Source organism: Halictus rubicundus, chromosome 6 (assembly GCF_050948215.1).
Source record: "Halictus rubicundus isolate RS-2024b chromosome 6, iyHalRubi1_principal, whole genome shotgun sequence".
In the NCBI taxonomy this organism is placed as follows: Eukaryota; Metazoa; Arthropoda; class Insecta; order Hymenoptera; family Halictidae; genus Halictus; species Halictus rubicundus.
The window spans coordinates 6,548,210-6,571,160 of record NC_135154.1 but is presented as its reverse complement, the minus strand read 5'-3'; the positions used below and the strand labels follow the sequence as shown (position 1 = coordinate 6,571,160).

Sequence of the window (22,951 nt, the reverse complement as noted above, 5' to 3'; positions counted from 1 at the left end):
TTGAGATTCGGGAGACGCGGGAGAGACGCGTTGGGTTCTCGGGATTCTCGCGAGAAGAGCCGAGAACTCGAAAACGAACAGAGAGAGAGAGAGAGAGAGAGAGAGAGAGAGAGAGAGAGAGAAAGAGAAAGGGACAGAGAGGAGATTGGGGGTGAGGGGTGGGACTTATCGGTGGTATGTACAAGAGCGGGTGAGAGTGGTTGTGGGAATCGGGGGTTGGTGCGAGGGTGGGCGGGGAGGAGGAAACGTTTCGACAACTCGGTGGCGAGGATCCTATCGTCGAACTTCGACTTGGTCCCACCTTCGTTTCGAGTCACCGTGTTCACCGCGGATTCGATCCCGTCGACGAGCCGACGACGCTTCACTGGGAAATGGGAACGAGAACGGGCTTGTTTCGTCTCGGTCCGCGGATCGAGAGTCGGTCGAAACAAAGGCGGACAACGGGCAGTAGGAACATACGAAAACACGCCGGTCAGACTCGTTGGACGCGTTGGATCGGCGGTACGAACGCGAGGAGAGAGGCCTTCCCCGAGCGTCTTCTCCGGAGGAAACGACCGCGCCTCCGACTCGAGCGTCCAGGCTCAACGGAAAAATCGTTTCTCCGCGGTCCGGGTCAGCGTCCGGAGGTGGCGATCGCCGACGAACGCCTCGCGAGAATCGTCCTTTCTCGAGCGGAGGCGAGCTTGCCACTTGCGGGCCGCGTTCAGTCTGCTGATCGAGACGCGCCTCTCGATCACGAATGTTTCGCCACGATCACACCCGGTCGCTGTTGGGTCTGTTGCTGTTGCCTGTGGAACTGAAGGAACTCGGCTTGCATCAGCCGTTGCTTCGCCGACGTCGGGGACGCGGAGGCCGACACCGTTGCCGACGCGGACGCCGATGCCGACGCCGACACCGTCGGCGACGTCGAGGACTTGTTGCCCGACGGGTTGTTCGCCGTCTGCTGTTTGTTGGTCAACGCCAGCGGCACGTCCTGAACGCCGGTCGGCTCGTCGCTGAACAGGTGGTCGCCCTCCAGGTGGCGTATCGCTTCTACGATCGTCTCCAGGTTCTGCCGCGAGGTGTTCGCCAGGTACAACCTCGCTTGCGGCGTCCCGTCGTCGAGAGAGGTCGACGGCGACGGCAACCTGAAATCAGAGAATTCGCGTCGCGTTAGCCACCTGCCGAGGTCGCAAGGACAACGATCACGATCGAAAATCTGACATCTACCTCTCGACTTCGACCTTGGGTTCCGCTTTGATCGCCGCCTCGAGGACACTGGGTAACCGTTGAGGCTCCGTGGCGGGCGAGAAAGGCCTGCTGGGGCTCGCGGTGATGTACTGCGGCGACGTGCCCTTGAAATCCCCCGAGTACGTGACGCGACTCGACGAGGAGAACGAATCGGCGGTGGTTTGCTCCTCGATCGTGGCGAACGTTGGGTTCTGGGCGAACGCGACCAGTTTCGGGCTGTCCGGCTCCACGTCCTCCTCCTTGATGTCCTCGGGCACCATGTCGGCCGGTTGCGGCGACAGGGGCGGAGAACTCGGATCCGGACTAGACGTTTCCACGGTCTGCGTCGAACCGACCGGCGGCAAGGACACCACCGAGACCACCTGAAGAGCGGCGACGGCTTCCTCGGTTTCCTGAGCGATCACGTTGTCCGTGTGCTCGATCACCTGCTCGCGACAGACAATGTTATACGTTTAACAGGCGATAGCAAACGTGTAACGGATAAAAGGTTCGGAGAGAAAATGTCTCTCTGTTCTCGAAGAAGACAGACAGACACGGTACTACCTCGTGCGGCTGGTAAGTAATCAGTTGATTGTCCCGGAATCTTTCCGGGCACAGTTGAGTCTCTATGGCTCTCATCTGCTTTTCTAGGTGCAGCCTCGCGTGCCGCTCCCTTTCCAACTGTCGTCGGAGCTCCACCACCTCGCTGTTCACCACGGAATGTCCCTCCGTGGTCACGGTGATTACCGACAATGGCTCCGGAGACATGCTGCCCAATCCCTCGTCACCGCTCTCGCTGACGTGCATCGGTAGGCTGACGACGACACCTCCTGAAATCGAGAAGATTATGTTTACGGTTATAGCTGGTTGCGGTCGACGACGCTTTCGTCGAACCTTCGTAACAGAGCCAAGAAACGGGAAGAAAGGGCTCGTCGACGATTTATAGGTTTACCGTCGGTTCGAAAAGGGACATCGCGATTTTTTAGTGGAAGCGATCACCACTCGTTCACCCCTCCTCTCTCTGTTCGATCGGACCGCTCGAACGGTTTGAACATTTAAGGGATGAGTCGCGGAAGGGCGAACCGAGTTTCCGATTCTATCGATCGAACCTTTTTCCGTCTCTCTCTCTCTCTCGCGGAGAACGGTGAGCGGAACGGAACGGAATATCCGGCATAGGATGCTCGGCCGCCAAGAATGTAATTACTCTCGCGAAAATGACGAACGATTCTTCAATATGAATCTTCGCGCCGGTTCCGGTCGACAAATTAAAAAATTCCTCGATGACTCGAGGATGAACGAGCCAGCCAGCGTCGATCATGGGGAACGCCGCGTTTTCGTGGAAAAACTGGAATAGTCGTGCGTGAAATAATACTCTGTATCCGTCGCATGAACGACGCGACGGAACACGCTCTCGGTGTACCAATCACGGCAATTATTTAAACGCGGAACACTCACCTTGATTATCCGGCTTGCGTTTCTTGATCGGAACATCCCCACCTTCGTGCTGATTCACCAATCGTTTCAATTGACAATTCTGCGACAACAGCTGGGTCTTCTCTTGCTCCAGCTGGTATATGTATTCCGCGGTCTGCTGAAGTATCGCAGCCTGCAACAATGAAATACGGTATCGTTGAACGATCTTCCTTGTCGTAAGAGCAATCGGTGCGATCAAATGAGCAACCTTTTCCGAAGATTAAATAAAAGAAAATAAAATACACGAGTTTCTGTTCGTTTATTGTTTCCTCAATTCAATTGGAACACCGTCTCGATGGAGATCGTGGAATGTCCAACGTTTAGCCGATCGCTTAAACGTTGCACAAGACTTAATAAAAATAGGTATCGTTTTCACACCGAGGAGGGTGAACCTTTGTAAACGTTGAGTTTTCTAGTCGAGGGGAAAAGAGCGTGTCTTTCGAAAGAAAGGGGAGCGAGTGCGTGTACGGAAGCGTACGGGGTCGTACGGGGTCGCGAGTGCAGCCCTCGGGAGGATCCGCTTCCGAAACTGGAAGACGCTTCCTGTTTACGCACCGCGAGCCTGAAGGGTTTTACTCCGGGGTCCGCTCGAGTCGATAACATCCGGAGAGAGGTGACTATCGCGTGTCTCGTTTCTTGGGTCTCGTGACTCGTGTCTCGTTTCTTCGGTCTCGTGTCGCGCGTACGTACTACGACGTAGTAAAACGGGAACCGGCGAAGGAACCAGTGAAAACAAAAGGGCCAATTGATACCGAGTCGAAGGTAACGGGCTCCGGGCCCGTACGTTTTGCACCTGCCGACAGGTGGCCGACGAACAGATGCCTCTACCAACGACCGAGCTTCAGCCTCCCCCCAGTGTCTTCGCCGCTTCTTCCGATTATGCTGGAAAGTGACCAAACTCGTCGCTCCTTCGACGCACCGAATGTTCCGCAGATATTTTGCAATCGATACGGCGAAAAGAACGCATTCAAATATTCCGCGAGACTGTTCTTTATTCTTTAAAAAATCTGCGTTCGCATCAGCGATCGTGGTTTCGATCCGAAGACGACAAAGGGAAGAGAAATATTTGTAGCGGCCATCGGCACCGTACAATTAGCAACATTTGGCGTGCAAATGGTCGAGTTTATGGAACCCGTTGTCCCACGGCTGTTTTTGAGAAAGCCGTTGCTCGTCTTGGCGAGCGTTTTAGAGTTTCTGTTGTGGCACGTATTGGCCATTAGACTTTCTACTTTCGGCCCCAACAGCTCGCGCGAGTACCAGGATCGAGAAATCCCGCGAATTGCCAAATTTCCGGGTCGCCTTCGTGTTCCGAAAATACGCGCCAGTGGCGCAAGGAATCCCCGAGGAAATGCCTGATTGGGTAAAAAGGCAAATGCGTGCCGGGCCAATCAGGACGATTTTGAGGCAGCTTGAAGCTTCGCACGATCGAAGACGAGCTGGGAAGAACAGTCGAGTCGGAGCGATGAACGAAGTCACTGGTAAACGCACCAGCTCTGAATAAAGATAATTCCGATCAAGATCGTAACCCATTTTTTTCCACGTATTCGACAGGAAACAATTATATACAATATTCTTTTGTATTTTGCAGATCATCTTTCCCACGGTACGCGTAAAAATAGATACCTAAAAAACTGAAAAGCGCATCGATGAATGCACCGAAATTAAGCACAGGTCAGAGTGTCGACAAATAATACAATGCTTCATGAATACGGAACGGTTTCGCGGATATATAAAACTGCGCGAACTCGAAGCGGATCATAAGTTTGAGAAAACGCTCCGCTCTGTCGTTCACCCAGTCGTTGAACTCCGACCGCCGAATCGTTTCGCGAAGATGGACACCGAGACGAACCACAACAACGAGACCTCACCGCACGAAATCGACGACGTTCTGGAAAGCGAACAATATGGCACCGACATGAGCTATAAGCACAAATATCTCTGGCCGCCCGTCGTGGCGCACGTTTTGATGCAAATGGGGTGGTTGATCGGGATCTACACCGCGCTCTTCCACGCTCAGACCGCGACTATTTTATGGGGTGAGTGCCGCTTAACGATGCGCGCCGTCCGACACGGGTAGACGAAAGAATTCTCGCGTTTTCAGTGCATACTCGGTAACTTCTAAATTGACTTCCGCAGGGGTGTTCGTTGGATTCTTCGCGATCGAAGGGGTAGGGCTCGGCGCGCACAGGTATCTCACCCACAGGTCTTTCAAGGCGACACCCCTTCTGAGACTGATCCTCATCATCTGCCACACCATGTCCGGCCAGGTAAACGCGCGGCGTCGCTCGAACGAGACATTCTCGCAAACGGTTCTCGATACGATCGAAAAATTCATACTAATTTTAGAACAGCATGTTCACGTGGGCGAGGGACCACATTATGCACCACAAGTACAGCGACACGGACTTGGACCCACATAATTCGAACAGAGGGCTCTTCTTCTCTCACATGGGCTGGCTGATGATGAAGAAACACCCCCTGCTGCGACAGAAGGAACGCGAGATGGACTGGTCCGAGCTGACGCAGGACAAACTGATAATGTTTCAACACAAGTGAATATCACAATTGATCTATCGTTTCCGCGAAGTAGTTTCATCTATGATTTTGCCCACGTGTCCCGTGTTTCAGCTACTTCCTGTATCTCTACGTCCCATTGGCGGTGATATTTCCCGTGTCGGTGCCGATCTATTTTTGGAACGAATCGCTCTGGAACTCTTTCTTCGTGGCATACTGTCTCCAGTACGTCACCAACCTGCACATGACTTGGTCCATCAACTCAGCGGCGCATGCGTGGGGATCCAAACCCTACGACAAGTAAGTCGACGACGCTGATACAGTGATTTCTCTATATAAGTCACCAAGGCCTGCATGGTAAACGTCGCGGAATTATCCCCACTACCGCGGGGTATACCCCTCGAGAGGCCAAGAAAGGTCTCCTGCACGAAACGCGACGCTGAGAAGACTCATGTTGTGGACACATATCGAGAATTAGGGTGTATAGGGTGTCGTTGTTCGTTTTCAAATTCGAACGAAACGGACCGCGAAGGGTGCTATAAATTCTTCGTTTCGTTATTTCAGGAGGATCAGACCAGCGGAGTCGCCGATCGCGATTGCGCTCACTTTAGGCGACGGCTGGCACAACTTCCATCACGCTTTCCCGTGGGACTATCGAATGACGGACAGATCTTTCAGCGTGTCCGCGAGGGTGCTCGAGTTCCTCGCGTATCTGGGTCTGGCCTACGATCTTAAAATGGTGACGCCTAACATCGTTCAGGGTCACTCGAAGAGACACGGAAACGCGGCCGACCGAGAAACCTTCGTGAACCCGATCGGCAACATCGCAGGAAAACAAAAGGGTTAACCGTTTCTTCCCCCAAAATCAAACATATTTACATTTTATACGATTTTCTCCATTCTATGGATATGATGTTTACATTATTCGTATTTAATAAATTAAGTGCTACACATTGAACTACAAGGTATTATATCAGTTTCAATGTTTCGGTTGCTATAACAGTATAGCAATTTTCACTGGCGCCTCAGAATCGCCAGCGTTATTCGGACGGCTGGAAGATCAACGACCAGAACTTTATTCGTTGTGTTGTCATGTGGAAAATTGCAATCGTTGAAACAATGTATCGTTCGGGTATAGTGCAATCTTATACGGTAAAGTGTGTTTTTAGCTACGGGAGAATAAACAACCGATACTCGTTTCGAACAGTTTCCTTTTCATCGAGCGTTCGTCGTCGTCGTCATCGTCGTCGAGGGGTTAACGGTCTCAAGTCGACGACGATGATGCTCTCAAAAGTTGCACTCGGGAGCAGAATGCACAAGTAAACGCTCTTCCACGGCTGTTAGGCTTGACGAAATATCCCTCGTTTTGCTCCCGAAAGTATAATTCACAGTTGTCTACTCCGGCCCGAGTGTGTGTCCACAGCGTCTGTAGTCTATAGGGTTTTGTGTCTAGTTTCTCGAAATGTTCTTTCTTCGAACTCCGCCCGATTCGACACGCTGCGAACAAGCCCGTGAATTTAAGGGTTTGCATCGCGCGAGGTCACGGCGAATTAATTACCATCGAATCATCCGTCTGCCACGTTGCAACGATGCGATTCTCAGTTCCGAAAAGACTCGGAGCGAATCGATATACGGCGCGAGAGCATAAGCGAGCTATACAGCATCGCGTGCAACGCCGAGAATCTTTCTTGGAAATGCAAGGAAAAAGGAGAGGAGTCCAAGAGAGAAGACGGGAAAATACGGGAGACGGGGAATCGATAATTCGCACCGGAGCGCGGATGACGACTCGAGAATTTTCAGAGACTGCAGACAAGAAAAACTTGTCAAACGTAACAAGATAAATTGAAATGTTGGGAAAAGAAATTGTAGGAAACGGTCGGGAGAACAACGAAAAAAAAAAATCCAAGATGGATCTGACAGCGCATCCGCGTCGAAATCGAATCAAGGTAGGCGGGAGGAGAAATATTTGTAGCGGCCATCGGCACCGTACGATTAGCAACATTTGGTGTGCAAATGATCGAGTTTATGGAACCCGTTATCCCACGGCTGTTTTTGAGAAAGCCGTTGCTCGTCTTGGCGAGCGTTTTAGAGTGTCTGTTATGGCACGTATTGGCCACTAGACTTTTTACTTTCGGCCTCAACAGCTCGCGCGAGTACCATAAACCTTGAGTTTTGCAAAGGAACCGAGAAATCCCGCTGCATTGCCAAATTTCCGGGGTCGCCTTCGTGTTCCGAAAAAGCGCGCCAAGGGAGCAAAGAGTCCTCGAGAAAATGCCTGATTGGGTAAAAAGGCAAACGAGTGCCTGGCCAATCAGGACAATTTTGAGGCAGCTTGAACCTTCGCACGATCGAAGACAAGCTGGGAAGAACAGTCGAGTCCGAGCGATCATCAAAGTCCCTGGTAAACGTAACAGCTTTGAATAAAGATAATTCAGATCCAGAACGTAATCATTTCTTTCCCACGTATTCGACAGGAAATAATGTTCTTTTGTTTTTTATGATAACCTTTCCCACGGTACATGTAAACATGGTGACAAGTGTCAGAGTGTTGCCAACTCACGCAATGCTTCATGAATACGGAACGGCTTCGCGGATATATAAAACTGCGCGAACTAGAAGAGGATCCTAAGTTCGAGAAAACGCTCCGCCCTGTCGTTCTTCCAGTCGGTCGAGATATCGCAGCTCGTCGTTGAACTCCAACCGACGAATAGTTTCAAGAAGATGGACACCGAGACGAACCACAACAACGAGAACTCACCGCACGAAATCAACGACGTTCTGGAAAGCGAACAATATGGCACCGACATGAGCTATAAGCACAAATATCTCTGGCCGCCCGTCGTGGCGCAAGTTTTGATGCAAATGGGGTGGTTGATCGGGATCTACACCGCGCTCTTCCACGCTCAGACCGCGACTATTTTATGGGGTGAGTGCCGCTTAACGATGCGCGCCGTCCGACACGGGTAGACGAAAGAATTCTCGCGTTTTCAGTGCATACTCGGTAATTTCTAAATTGACTTCCGCAGGGGTGTTCGTTGGATTCTTCGCGATCCAAGGGGTAGGGCTCGGCGCGCACAGGTATCTCACCCACAGGTCTTTCAAGGCGACACCCCTTCTGAGACTGATCCTCATCATCTGCCACACCATGTCCGGCCAGGTAAACGCGCGGCGTCGCTCGAACGAGATATTCTCGCAAACGGTTCTCGATACGATCGAAAAATTCATACTAATTTTAGAACAGCATGTTCACGTGGGCGAGGGACCACATTATGCACCACAAGTACAGCGACACGGACTTGGACCCACATAATTCGAACAGAGGGCTCTTCTTCTCTCACATGGGCTGGCTGATGATGCAGAAACACCCCCTGCTGCGACAGAAGGAACGCGAGATGGACTGGTCCGAGCTGACGCAGGACAAACTGATAATGTTTCAACACAAGTGAATATCACAATTGATCTATCGTTTCCGCGAAGTAGTTTCATCTATGATTTTGCCCACGTGTCCCGTGTTTCAGCTACTTCCTGTATCTCTACGTCCCATTGGCGGTGATATTTCCCGTGTCGGTGCCGATCTATTTTTGGAACGAATCGCTCTGGAACTCTTTCTTCGTGGCATACTGTCTCCAGTACGTCACCAACCTGCACACGACTTGGTCCATCAACTCAGCGGCGCATGCGTGGGGATCCAAACCCTACGACAAGTAAGTCGACGACGCTGATACAGTGATTTCTCTATATAAGTCACCAAGGCCTGCATGGTAAACGTCGCGGAATTATCCCCACTACCGCGGGGTATACCCCTCGAGAGGCCAAGAAAGGTCTCCTGCACGAAACGCGACGCTGAGAAGACTCATGTTGTGGACACATATCGAGAATTCACTGTATAGGGTGTCGTTGTTCGTTTTCAAATTCGAACGAAACGGACCGCGAAGGGTGCTATAAATTCTTCGTTTCGTTATTTCAGGAGGATCAGACCAGCGGAGTCGCCGATCGTGATTGCGCTCACTTTAGGCGACGGCTGGCACAACTTCCATCACGCTTTCCCGTGGGACTATCGAATGACGGACAGATCTTTCAGCGTGTCCGCGAGGGTGCTCGAGTTCCTCGCGTATCTGGGACTGGCCTACGATCTTAAAATGGTGACGCCTAACATCGTTCAGGGTCACTCGAAGAGACACGGAAACGCGGCCGACCGAGAGACCTTCGTGAACCCGATCGGCAACATCGCAGGAAAACAAAAGGGTTAACCGTTTCTTCCCCCAAAATCAAACATATTTTCATTTTATACGATGTTCTCCATTCTATGGATATGATGTTTACATTATTCGTATTTAATAAATTAAGTGCTACACATTGAACTACAAGTTATTATATCAGTTTCAATGTTTCGGTTGCTATAACAGTATAGCAATTTTCACTGGCGCCTCAGAATCGCCAGCGTTATTCGGACGGCTGGAAGATCAACGACCAGAACTTTATTCGTTGTGTTGTCATGTGGAAAATTGCAATCGTTGAAACAATGTATCGTTCGGGTATAGTGCAATCTTATACGGTAAAGTGTGTTTTTAGCTACGGGAGAATAAACAACCGATACTCGTTTCGAACAGTTTCCTTTTCATCGAGCGTTCGTCGTCGTCGTCATCGTCGTCGAGGGGTTAACGGTCTCAAGTCGACGACGATGATGCTCTCAAAAGTTGCACTCGGGAGCAGAATGCACAAGTAAACGCTCTTCCACGGCTGTTAGGCTTGACGAAATATCCCTCGTTTTGCTCCCGAAAGTATAATTCACAGTTGTCTACTCCGGCCCGAGTGTGTGTCCACAGCGTCTGTAGTCTATAGGGTTTTGTGTCTAGTTTCTCGAAATGTTCTTTCTTCGAACTCCGCCCGATTCGACACGCTGCGAACAAGCCCGTGAATTTAAGGGTTTGCATCGCGCGAGGTCACGGCGAATTAATTACCATCGAATCATCCGTCTGCCACGTTGCAACGATGCGATTCTCAGTTCCGAAAAGACTCGGAGCGAATCGATATACGGCGCGAGAGCATAAGCGAGCTATACAGCATCGCGTGCAACGCCGAGAATCTTTCTTGGAAATGCAAGGAAAAAGGAGAGGAGTCCAAGAGAGAAGACGGGAAAATACGGGAGACGGGGAATCGATAATTCGCACCGGAGCGCGGATGACGACTCGAGAATTTTCAGAGACTGCAGACAAGAAAAACTTGTCAAACGTAACAAGATAAATTGAAATGTTGGGAAAAGAAATTGTAGGAAACGGTCGGGAGAACAACGAAAAAAAAAAATCCAAGATGGATCTGACAGCGCATCCGCGTCGAAATCGAATCAAGGTAGGCGGGAGGAGAAATATTTGTAGCGGCCATCGGCACCGTACGATTAGCAACATTTGGTGTGCAAATGATCGAGTTTATGGAACCCGTTATCCCACGGCTGTTTTTGAGAAAGCCGTTGCTCGTCTTGGCGAGCGTTTTAGAGTGTCTGTTATGGCACGTATTGGCCACTAGACTTTTTACTTTCGGCCTCAACAGCTCGCGCGAGTACCATAAACCTTGAGTTTTGCAAAGGAACCGAGAAATCCCGCTGCATTGCCAAATTTCCGGGGTCGCCTTCGTGTTCCGAAAAAGCGCGCCAAGGGAGCAAAGAGTCCTCGAGAAAATGCCTGATTGGGTAAAAAGGCAAACGAGTGCCTGGCCAATCAGGACAATTTTGAGGCAGCTTGAACCTTCGCACGATCGAAGACAAGCTGGGAAGAACAGTCGAGTCCGAGCGATCATCAAAGTCCCTGGTAAACGTAACAGCTTTGAATAAACATAATTCAGATCCAGAACGTAATCATTTCTTTCCCACGTATTCGACAGGAAATAATGTTCTTTTGTTTTTTATGATAACCTTTCCCACGGTACATGTAAACATGGTGACAAGTGTCAGAGTGTTGACAAATCACGCAATGCTTCATGAATACGGAACGGCTTCGCGGATATATAAAACTGCGCGAACTAGAAGAGGATCCTAAGTTCGAGAAAACGCTCCGCCCTGTCGTTCTTCCAGTCGGTCGAGATATCGCAGCTCGTCGTTGAACTCCAACCGACGAATAGTTTCGAGAAGATGGACACCGAGACGAACCACAACAACGAGAACTCACCGCACGAAATCAACGACGTTCTGGAAAGCGAACAATATGGCACCGACATGAGCTATAAGCACAAATATGTCTGGCTGTCCCTCGTGGCGCACGTTTTGTTGCAAATGGGGTGGTTGATCGGGATCTACACCGCGCTCTTCCACGCTCAGACCGCGACTATTTTATGGGGTGAGTGCCGCTTAACGTTTTCAGTGCATACTCGGTAATTTCTAAATTGACTTCCGCAGGGGTGTTCGTTGGAGTCTTCGCGATGCAAGGGGTGGTAATCGGCGCGCACAGGTATTTCACCCACAGGTCTTTCAAGGCGACACCCCTTCTGCGACTGATCTTGATCATCAGCCACACCATGTCCGGCCAGGTAAACGCGCGACGTCGCTCGAACACCTAGACGTTTTTGCAATGGTTCTCGACAAGATCGGAAAATTCGTACTAATTTTAGTACAGCATGTTCACGTGGGCGAGGGACCACACTATGCACCACAAGTACAGCGACACGGACTTGGACCCCCATAATTCGAACAGAGGGCTCTTCTTCTCTCACATGGGCTGAAATTTTTGTTTTCGAACTACGCCCGATTCGACACGCTGCGAACAAGCCCGCGAATTTAAGGGTTTGCGTCTCGCGAGGTCACGGCGAATTAATTACCATCGAGTCATCGGTCTGCTACGTTGCAACGATGCGATTCTCAGTTCCGAAAAGACTCGGAGGAGCGAGTTGACATCCGGTGCGAGAGCATAAGCGAGCGAGCTGTACAGCATCGCGTGCAACGCCGAGAATTCTTTGCGGAAACGAGCAGCAGAATCTTTCTTGGAAATGCAAGGAAAAAGGGGAGGAGTCCAAGAGAGAAGACGGGAAAATACGGGAGACTGGAAATCGAAGATTCGCGCCGGAGCGAGGACGACGATTCGAGAATTTTCAGAGACTGCGGGGCAAGAAAAACTTGTCAAACGTAACAAGATAAATTGAAACGGTGGGGAAAGAAATTGCAGGAAACGGTCGGGAGAACAACGAAAAAGAGAAAAAATCCAAGATGGAGTTGAGAGCTCCTCCGCGTCGAAATCGAATCAAGGCGGGCGGGAAGAGAAATATTACGCGAGGAATGGAAAGCGATGTCTCGTCGAAAGGAAGATAAAGATAGAACGGGGAAAAAAAGTTAGGGGACGAGAAATGATTTTTGAACCGCGAAGAAACGGACGGAGGGCCGAAATAATTCGGGGTTGGAAAATGGTCAAAAACGTACCTTGTGTGTCGCGGGTTGCGTGTCAAAGTACCGGCAGCGACGTAAAAGTTGCACGCTCCGCTCGCGAAGAGAGCGAAGCGCGTTTCGTACGAAACACACGAGAGGCAAAATAAATAAAAATCTTGAAAGAGAAACTCCAAGAAGGTAAGTCCGAAGACGCGACGGGCACCAGAAGAAACAACAAAGAGCCGTCTCTGGGAGGGACGAGTAAATCGCGCAGACTTCAGAGAAATCGCCACGAACGAATTCAAGGGGGCTAAAAGGTGTCGAGAGGGAGAGGGAGAGGGCGAGGGGAATGAGAGGGCGTCGAAAGAGAAGGAAGTCGAAGGTGTGCGGCGACAGGAATGAGACGTCGAAAGAGAATAAGGAAACCAGAGAGGCGGAGGTGTCTTGAACGACGAGAAAGGCCGAAGAGAGAGAAAGGGTGTCCGGACAATAATATCATCGGCCCTTTCCGGATGCGAGGCCGCCGCGCCGGTTCTTATTATTCCGTTTGCGTGCGCCGTACACGCAACCAAGGCCGGTCTTGCTTCGAGTAAAATCGCGAACACTTCGCACATCTGCCCTCCGCACAAAAGGCTAAACGGCGCGACGGCTCGAACCTTGATCGCGAGATCGAGAGCGCGATTAACCCTCCTTCGCGCCATTTAAATCCGCAGGATACGTAAACAAAATGATCGTGTTGTTTTCATTCGCCGGTGATCGATCGACATCGTCGTCGCAATCGGTTATGGAAGGTTTATAGTCTGTCTCGGTCGATGTTCCGACCTACACCGACGAAAAAAAAAAAAGAGGCTCGGGAAAGGATACACGCGGAAACGAGTTCAGCAGGCGGCAGGGTCACGAGGAGCTCAGACCACGGGCACGTTTCACGGCTGTGATGAACTTTCCTTTCTTTCGATCGCCAGCTGCGCGGTATTATGCCCTCTAGTCTTTCGCCTTTATCGATCGGCTGTGTCGTCAGCCCATTCATTCACGGTCACAGCTGTCCGTAGTATCCTGATTTTTCCGACACGCCAACGCCAACCCCGAGAAACTGACCGAGTCACCCGAAAATACGCGCTTCGGACTCGAAAAAAAAAAACTGACAAAGACGCGGAATTAATCGCAACCCTTGGAATTCTCACCTGAAGACCGTACACGCGTTGATTCGGGGGTACGCGGCCGTTTACCTGTTCGCCTACTGCACCCCATTGACGCTACGACTCGCTTTCCGCGCACGCGGTCGTCGCGAATCGAGCGTTTCGAAAGATTTTTTTCGCAGGAAAAACACTTCTCGTTGAAAAACACAGCGCTTCAGTCGAAACGCAATCTTGTTGTCCGGCTAACGTGAACGCTTTACTCGCCGCTGCACGGTCTATTAAAGCGAACGAGAATTGCAAATTACATGCATTTGTTCGTCTGTCATGGCACATTGCGGTCAGGCGTCCCGGCGCCAGACGACGCGCCACGCCGCAAACTCGGCACTCCTCTCGTGCCCAGTGTCCCCGGAAACGTGGAAATACGTTTTCCGGGAAACCTCTTTTCGGCTGGTTCGGATTTCTCCGTGATCGTCGACATTATCGCCGCCAGATTTCGGATTCTACGCCGCTGCGCCCCGAGCTTACGGGGAAAAAATTCGAATTTTCCTCCCGTTTAATCGTCACGTTCCGCCCGGTGTTTGCCGGGCGATAAAAAGAAACGCAAGTTGCAGGAACGACCTTGGACGACAAAACTCTTCCAGGCGCGAGCCGAGTCGTCGCGACGTCGGAGCTGCCGTAGAATTCCTCGACGGTCGCACGACTCCCGTTTCACCTCTCCGCGCAGGTAGAGAGATCCGTTTAGCATACATCGCTGTTACGGGAGACCTTCCTTCCTGGAAGACTGCACCAGCGAGCCTCTTCTTCTTCCCCGTTCAGGCCCGATTTCGTCACTCTGGCCCCGGGTTCTCGGGAATTTTGACTCGGTCTCTTTCTCTCTCCTCCTCTTCCCCCTTCTCGAGAAGTCGAGGAAACTTGGACAATCTCGGACGTCAAGGTCAAATTTGGAACGTACGTCCACGAGAGGAGCAAAGACGCTGCACAGCTCGAAGAAAAAAGGTAGACAACAGGTAATGAAAGGTAGAGCGTAATGGAGACTGAACTGTCACCAGGACAAATTTAATGAAATTGGAGGAAAACTAACGGTCCGAAATCTTGCGACCCGTATGGGGCGAGAGGGTGGGGGGGGGGGGAGAACGAAAAGGATTTGGAGTTGGGGATTCGAAATGCTAAATAGGAAGAAAGAGGGAGATGAGCAAAGTCTGGAGAAAGAGAACTGTGGAACGATGGAAAGGGAAGAGAAGCTCTTACGCTTTAGAACGAAACGAAACGAAACGAAACGAAACGAAAGGGAAGAGAAGCCAAGAAAGAGCGAGAGAAAAAGAGAGCGCGACGGTTTCTGCGAGGTGCGAGGCGAGCGGTGAGGTGCAACGGCCAGACGATCCGTGGGGGTAACGTTATGCAACTGCATTCTGAGCGTGGCGTGCGCTCGTACGTGCACTCGAGGACATTACTCCCGGCGCGGCGACTACGAAGTCGTTCCCGAGTGGCGGAGCGGCCACGGGCCGGTCCAAAAAGACGTGGAAACTGCGACGATGGCCAAAATATCTTGTAAAGCCACGCACACACCCGGGGCCGTCGCGTCGTTCCGGAATCGACGTGACCGTCTTCTTACCGCTTCTCCGCTGCACGGTGCACCGGTTCGATGCACTTTGGCCCATCAGGGAACCCGATTATCCGGCGAACAATCCGGAATCGATTCCGACCGCTGCGCTGGAATCGCGATTGCTCTGGCGCACGGCGTCGCGACGCCGCTTAAATCTCTCCCTCTCTATCTCTCTCTCTCCACCCCCCGCCGAACTATTAACCGTCTCGATGACTCGGACCGAACGATTTTTTAAACGATTCCTCGGGCACCGCGGTTTTGTCGAACGATTCGAGTCGCATTTCCGGTAGCCGAGCGACAGGCTCGATTCAAACAATTTCCTCGGTTTTCGGGTGGCCTTGCAGCAATGCATCGCGTCGATGCAATTACGCGCGGAACAGTGCCGCCGCTGGACGTCTTAGAGGGTTCATTAACATAAATACATAACGTTCGCGTAACAAGTTTGCCGCGGTTCAACATACTATAGGCGAGCGAGCGAGCGGCCATTAGATCGCGAGCTTGTTGGCTATAAAATACAACCGGGTGGAATGCGCGTGGGAATGCGCGCACGGGTGCAACGGAGAACGATATCGGCGACCGATCGGTCGATCGATCGCTCGCAACCGATCATTTTCTATTATTCAGAGACCCCCGGAAACGCTCGATTACTACCGCCGCGAGCCAATATCTTTTTGTCGTCTCGTCCCGATGCAACCGTGATACAGCGTTTCGCGATCATCCGTCATAAGTAGATTGCCGATCTTGTTGCAAAGTCGCGTTCTCTCCGCATCGTTTGCTACGCCGCGGCGTCACGAGCAGAGCGGATACAAACTTATTTCTCCCCTCGAGAATTTCAATAAAATAACCTCGAGGCACGATGCAGACATTTTTTGAAAGTATCGCGCGAACGTGCTTTATAACATTCTCGACGCTAGATTCGAAAATGCATTTTTTCGGAACAACGGGAAGGATCGCGAACAATAGAATAGAGAGAGTGGTGGAAAATATTTAAGAGCAGCGAACCGCATAGATCGGCGTTACGCGTGGCAAGTTTAAAACGTGTTGTAGGTATAAGATAAGTCCAGTCGCCGATTCGATTTCGGATTTCGGATTTCAGAGAATACGACGGTATCGCGAGTTCACGGCAGAGCGAACCAATTCACGTTAACGCCGCGTCGTTGTTATTTCCGAACCGTCCCGTTTCGCCGCAGCCTCTTCGCGCGACGATCGAACCGAAATTTTATATTTCCGAATGGAATCCTCCCCTCTCTGGCTATCTGTTTTTCTAAAAGAAATCGTCGACACGCAACTCCGTTAATTTTATTGATTCGGCCATTCGAAAATCGTTCCAGCAAATTTCGTTGCAACTGGAAGACCACATAGCGAGAAGTCGCGTACCAGCGTGGCCCACGACGTACTATACTCTATAGTATCCTCGCCGCTTCTCCATCAAGCAAATCCCTACATCCAGCCGAGGATAATATCAACCGAGCCATTCATCGCGTCCTTGATCCGATTATGGCGTCTAGGACGGTTCCGGTCGATCGGGGTGTACAATTTCTCATGAATTTTAATTATCGATATTCTTAGAACCATACCGCGGAAAATCTATTATTGCATCGGTTACGAGAGAGCGGGCCCACGTTGTCGCGCAAAGGACGACAAACCGATGAAATTTCCTGGTAATTGGTTGCCATTTTTTTTTTTCTCGATATTCCGCGACCAATGGGAGGAGAGAGAAAAGGAGAAAAAGAGGATACGACAGGACGGGATGGGAACACATCTGACGCTCTAATCCAACGGCAACTCCGGCGGGACAGCTGTATTCGCAGGAGAGTCAACACTGATAACGACGGCTATGCGATTACTGGCTTTGGCCGGAGCCATGGAAAAGCCGGTAATTAGTTAACGTGCTCCAGATTCGATGCTCGAGCCGATAAGCTGACAGGCTGACCGCCGTTGCATGCGATTCATGGGGATGGTTCACGGCCACGGCCAAGGTCACGCAATACCAACTCCAAGAATACCATGCCTCTGCATTTTATTCCCAACCAACCGTGAACATTATTATTATTTTCACAGTTTTTCCATTTTTCCTGGAAGAAAGGATTCCGATCCGACGCGGTGAAAAGAACGTTTCGACCGATCGCATTCCAGAACGGCGGAGCGAGCAAGAGGATCGCGCGATCCGCCGTTCCCAGCGAGCGTTGTTCGCGAGTTAACAAACTGTCGGCAGAGGAGAGGTGCGCGTTTTATTGCGCGCGGCGTAGGAGGGCCATGGGAACATCCGCGGATCGCATCCGTGGAAACGTCCCTGGACGTTCGGCTCGGACGTATTTTCAGAAAATCTTGACGCGCGGACTGGCACTAAACGGACTGCCTAAGGACAACAGACAACGGACAACAGATTCACGGCGAAGGACGAGGGTACCAGTAGCAGGGGGGCCAGAGAAAACTTGTATTCATGGCCGTGGAATGACTTCGGCCCGATATACGGATGAATCGAGAGGTCCGGTACCAGCACGTGGCCGTTTATGGGAGACGCCGCGCCGTGCCGCGCCGCGGTGCCCATTCGATGGCTAAGTCGAGTCTCGGCTGGACTCGTAGACGACCCTGACCTTGACTGTCGGACAAGGACAGCGAGACACGGGCACCGTGCAGCTACGTTCACAACAGTACCGACCGCTCGGCGACTGCAACTCGCCGATTTTAGACGGCCGAGCTTGACCCACATCGTTTTCTCGATCTCGAGGTACTGGTCCCCGTCGATTCGTCGACTGGTCCCTCAAAATTTCGTTTTTTATTTCGCAAATTTTGTGTACCCGGAGGATGGGACAGTTCAGACCGATTTCGATCGTTGAGAATTGTAGGTACCGACTTCTCCGTGATTTCCAGCGCAGCTTTGATCGGATCGCGACAGAATCGGAACAGAAAACGTAACGAGACAGAACCGAGTACGGGGCACGCTAAACTTTCTCTTCGCCGCTTCTGTGAGGACTCGAGGGATTCCATTGGCCGGTGCTCGCTCCCAAGGTACACGGAGGGAGAGGAAGACACGGCGAACGGGCAGAGGGAGCGAGACGGAACCGGGGTACGAAGGGCACCGAGCCCCATGCGCGACGATAATTTCCATGGAAGACTGACGACCGCCTCATGGTCGCGGAATGCAAACAAACCATGCCCGACGACCACCGTCTCCATCGCTGGTTTCTCCTCTGTCGCGCCTTCTCGCACCTTACAGCGCCCTGCAGCGCCTTGCAGCGTCTCGCAGCGCTTTGTAGGATCCGGCGCGCGTGCACCTTCAGCCTCGATTCACACGCGCTCACCGGGAAACCTTTTTGTTCCTGAGAACGTGTCCTCCTTCGCTTCACCCCCCTCGTGTTCTCCCGTCGGATCAAGTTCGGTTCTCCTTCTTTGTGCTCCGTCTTGTTTCGTGCGGGCGTTCTTGCGCCGCGACGCTTCCGATTCGCCTTCTTTCGTCCCGAGATTCCTCGTTTTTCACGCTCGGCCCCGATCAACCGTCTCGAATTAGTCGAATTCCTCTCGCGACGATTTCTTAATACAGTCGACCCTCCCCGTAACGCGTGATTAATTCGTTAGAAATTCCAGAATCGCGTGAAATGAAGTTATACTTGATGCTAGTCACAATTTTCGCTCGGCGTCACGAGAGTATGCACCGTGCACTGTCCACCCGTTTGTTGTCGTCGGAGAAGAATGTTCGTTAGGACGCCAGGAGCTTTAAAGTTCGTTATTCTCGAAGGGAAGGGGAGATTCAATGAAACGCCTACACACGCTTGGCCACGTTCGCCGACGATCAAATATGCGGAGCGGGCTCGATCGTATAGCCGATGCGACGCACGTGTACACGCGCGCGCGTACACACGAGCACGGGCTGATTCTTTGATTTGGCACTCTCGAGCCGCCTCGGCGACCGTTAAACGTCATTTTTCAATCTTATATTTAAAAGAGTCGCCGACCCGTGAATTATTCATAGGCTCCCGCGCCAGGACACTCTCGTTCCACGACAAATCTCCGATCGATATCGATATGTCTCTCGGTCCCGTCTCCATTCGATTTTAACACTTTTCCAAACAATAGGATTTTCGGTAGTTGTGCTGTATCAAAAGGAAGCTTAAATTATGAGACAATCTCCGGCAGGTACTGTTAACCCGTAGCACTCGAATGACGCCACTAAAAATTGCTGTATTATTCAAGATATTATTTACATTATTCAATTTCAGTATCACTTTAGTATTGTACGAGTAAATTGCACGATTTTCGTATGTATACCATGAAAAATGTATATACAGAAGGGAAATATTCTGGGTCGGGAGAAATATGTTTCGTTTTCGAGTTAAAATTTCTTCGAGCGCAAAGGGTTAATCGCGAAGAAAATGACAGATTCGTATTAGAATCTCGTATCGATCGAAGGTTGAATCGCCCTGGACGAGATTAAAATTCGCGTTACCCGGGGTTCCGTGCGGCCGGCGGCGCGAACCGCTCGCAAACCGAATCGGACAAGGAAAATGGATGGAAGAAGTGGCCCGGCGCGACAAGTTCTCCGGACGAGGCGAGGCGAGGCGAGGCGAGGCAGAGCGAGGCAAGACTAGTGAGGGAACGGAAAGGAGGGAAGAGGAGGAATTCGATCGGATTCGAGGAAGGCGATCGTCGACAGTGGCGGAGAGGTCGGGCCTGCACCGGTCCTCCTTATTTATGCATTAAAGATGCCAATCGATAGCCACCGATATTGCCATTCTTGAGTGGCGCGTCCCGTGTCTGGTTCACAGTCGAAACTTAAACTCCATTTCACTATGGTATTTCAAGTAGTTGCCGAACTCTCGAGAAACTTTAATATCCCGCGTCGCGAGAGATTAAAGATTCAACCGCCACTTGTCATTCCATCGCCACGTTCCGGAGCTTCCACCCCGTCGAGCGTTGTCCCCCGACGCCCGGAGTCACCCCCGTCGCTACTCTTTTCCTTCCCGGCTTTTCCCCCTGTCGCGTCCACGAGTCGTTTCACCTTGGAACGAATCGCGTTGGGCCCGCCGCACTGTGGGCAATTTGGACGAAATCGGATTCAAAATCAAGGAACTTTCGATAGGAATGAGGTAGAGCGATGAAATTTTTTTTAAATGAAAGCTGAAACTTAGTAGAATATGGGAAAAATAGAGAGATTGTGGTCCGAACGTTTTTTAACCTCGAGAAAATTCGTTAAACTTGCACAATTCCAAGAAAATTATGGTTTTTCCAATACCACGCACAGAAAAAAATTGTTTTTAACATGCTATACATCATTTCCCATAGATTTTTTCACGCTGATTTCAAATCTGGTCTCAAAATTTGTCTACGACCTCAGGATTTTGCAAAAAATAGATTTTTGTGACAAAAACTAATGAAGTCATTTTTTCGTTGAAACGATTGGATGGTAATAATCTCCCTATTTTTCCCATATTCTACAAAGTTTCAGCTTTCATTTAAAAAAAATTTCATCGCTCTACCTCATTCCTATCGAAAGTTCCTTGATTTTGAATCCGATTTCGTCCAAATTGCCCACTGTGCGCCGTTCCTTGATCAGGGTGTACCGAAACAGCGAGCGATACGCGTGAGTACGAAACCCGAGAAGGGAACGCGAAATGTGAAAAATATGAAATCGTTGCAAAAACCGTGTGGAAGCAGGACCGCGTGCCCAGGAAAGAGGGGAGAACAGGAGCTGTGCGTAAGTAAAAGAGGTGACGTTTCAGATACGAGTCTCGCGGTGAACCGCAGACGGCGGTTGGCGAGGTCAGTAGCGCTGTGCACCGACGCGCCGCAGCGATGGCGGCTCTCAGAAAATCGACGGTTAAAAATAACTTTTCGCTAGCCGATAATAGAACCCGCGGTTCTATGCACAGACCGGACCGCACCGCCTCCCGTATCGTTCGCCGCTGTGCGCTATTTTCGTTCGACGATTACGGACGCATAATCGTCGATCGAGTAAAATTACTCTTCTCGTCTTGTAACGGAGATCGTTTCTCGTGGAACGCGTACGCAGAAATGATTTCGAGATAAAATGGGCTTTCGGTAGCGCGTCCGTGCCTATCGAGGAGGCACTCTCGACGACATGCGAGGACGTATGGCGATATCGACTTCGATTTAACACTAGAACTACCGAACCAGTCGAAATGACTGTGGTGGATGATTTCTTCTTTCACGATTGGTGAAACTATGAAAACGTTTTCACGAGAAATTTTTTAATACATATGTACGCGCGTAGATGGAAACGATCAGTAAATTCGACTTTTCTCACATCTGTCACTCCTGCTTGGTTAATTAACACTAGATTTACGGAGCACTAAAAGTAGCCAGTTTGGATTATTTTATAAAAATACCAAGAATATATTCAGCCAGATTTTTAGCAGGCTTTTACTATAACATATGTTTCAAGGCATAAATGTGTTAAATAAATTTCCTATAAATGCATTTTTACAATCCCAATAATTGTAAATTAAAGAACATAAAACCCGTCATTTTGACGGGTCCCGTAGATCTAGTGTTAAAACCGTGCTAGGTAGTGCTTTTTAAAGGGTGAGGTGTTTCGAGCGGTATAAGGAATTGTAGAACTTGTTGGTAACAATAACTCTGAATTTAATGATAACAACTGTACAAAGATGTGGTGTAAATGCGGACTAGCTGAAGACTGACTGAAGACTGAAGACTCTTACGCAGAGATAGGTTTTAAGAGATGTGAAATTGGTGGTGGAGGTGGTAAATAGTAGTGGGAGAAAATTGGGGGTGAATGTTTAGAGGTTGTTCAGACGCTGTCTTAAATTGTTAATGTAATGGTGCCGGAAAGTCGCAGAAAAAAATGGGACGAGTCCCGTCGCTTGGTCTCATGAGTCTTCGACTCTTAGGCTAATTTATTGCCTCTAGTAAGGGTGGTCATTGCGTTGCGTCTCAACAATATCTCTTCTTCGGAGTACATATTACCATAAAAATCGTACGAAACCTGAGCAAATTCAATCTTGCTGTTATCATAAAGGGATAAGTCTGAGTCACGTTTAGGGCTCGGTTGTTCTAGTGTTACTCGGACATCCCGTGACCAAGTAACTTCGCTTTTGCTCTCGGAGATCGCCGTCGCTATTTCCTTCGAGGGCTGCCATAACCGTCGCATCGGCCGGTATCTCGCTCGACGATTGACGTCCGCGTTTCCCGTTCGTCGTTTTTCACCGCAAACGGTGTCATTGCCCATTAAGACGAGTTCAACCGCGACCCTAAAATTAGACACGAATACCGATAGCGATGGGCTCGAGCGAGTCGCGAGCCAACGAATCAGGGCGCGGGTCGATCCCGATCGATCGACTCGCGCGACACCGTGATCGTTCGCTTCTCGACGAAACGGAGAAAGTTGGGACAAGGCCGATTCGCGCAACGGCCATGGAGCGTCTTGCTTTATCGCGCGAGCGGTCGCCGAGATGGCTACAATTATATTAAATTAGTCTATTGTACGGGAGAAAAAAAAGAACGATCGTGTATTTGCTTCGGTGGATCAAGGCGCCGTTCGCACCACTCCGCGACGCATTTTCACCGTCGGCTTTACTCGCACGATGGAACAATCGAAGATAATTGCATAATTGTCGTCGCCGCCTCGATCTCGTAATTCGCCAAGTATTTATCGTTCCGTTGCTCGCGTGCTGTAATCCAACTAATTCT

General features: G+C 50.5%; 4 protein-coding genes across 4 annotated transcripts in view; 3 read left to right on the top strand and 1 right to left on the bottom strand.

Annotated features, from left to right (window-relative positions):
• Window positions 1–627: 627 nt before the first annotated feature.
• The window catches only part of Crp (transcription factor cropped), a 92,569-nt gene continuing 70,245 nt past the window's right edge, over window positions 628–22,951 (bottom strand). Inside the window, exons 3-6 of the mRNA XM_076789697.1 lie at window positions 2,665–2,815; window positions 1,774–2,039; window positions 1,210–1,655; window positions 628–1,127 (exon numbers count right to left, since the gene is read on the bottom strand). Of these exons, the coding sequence (XP_076645812.1) occupies window positions 734–1,127; window positions 1,210–1,655; window positions 1,774–2,039; window positions 2,665–2,815 (1,257 nt within the window). The 3' untranslated portion in view covers window positions 628–733. The remainder of the gene's footprint in view (window positions 1,128–1,209; window positions 1,656–1,773; window positions 2,040–2,664; window positions 2,816–22,951) is intronic.
• On the top strand, window positions 4,478–6,049 carry LOC143355142 (acyl-CoA Delta-9 desaturase-like). The gene is made up of 5 exons (XM_076789705.1): window positions 4,478–4,718; window positions 4,819–4,949; window positions 5,029–5,234; window positions 5,311–5,496; window positions 5,761–6,049. Exons 1-5 carry the CDS (start codon window positions 4,514–4,516, stop codon window positions 6,041–6,043), a joined length of 1,011 nt encoding a protein of 336 aa, XP_076645820.1. The 5' UTR covers window positions 4,478–4,513; the 3' UTR covers window positions 6,044–6,049.
• On the top strand, window positions 7,801–9,481 carry LOC143355143 (acyl-CoA Delta-9 desaturase-like). The gene is made up of 5 exons (XM_076789706.1): window positions 7,801–8,122; window positions 8,223–8,353; window positions 8,433–8,638; window positions 8,715–8,900; window positions 9,164–9,481. Exons 1-5 carry the CDS (start codon window positions 7,918–7,920, stop codon window positions 9,444–9,446), a joined length of 1,011 nt encoding a protein of 336 aa, XP_076645821.1. The 5' UTR covers window positions 7,801–7,917; the 3' UTR covers window positions 9,447–9,481.
• LOC143355002 (acyl-CoA desaturase 1-like) lies at window positions 11,203–11,907 on the top strand. Its single transcript, XM_076789438.1, has 3 exons — window positions 11,203–11,525; window positions 11,585–11,715; window positions 11,797–11,907. The coding sequence occupies exons 1-3, from the start codon at window positions 11,321–11,323 to the stop codon at window positions 11,905–11,907; spliced, it is 447 nt and encodes a 148-aa protein (XP_076645553.1). The 5' UTR covers window positions 11,203–11,320.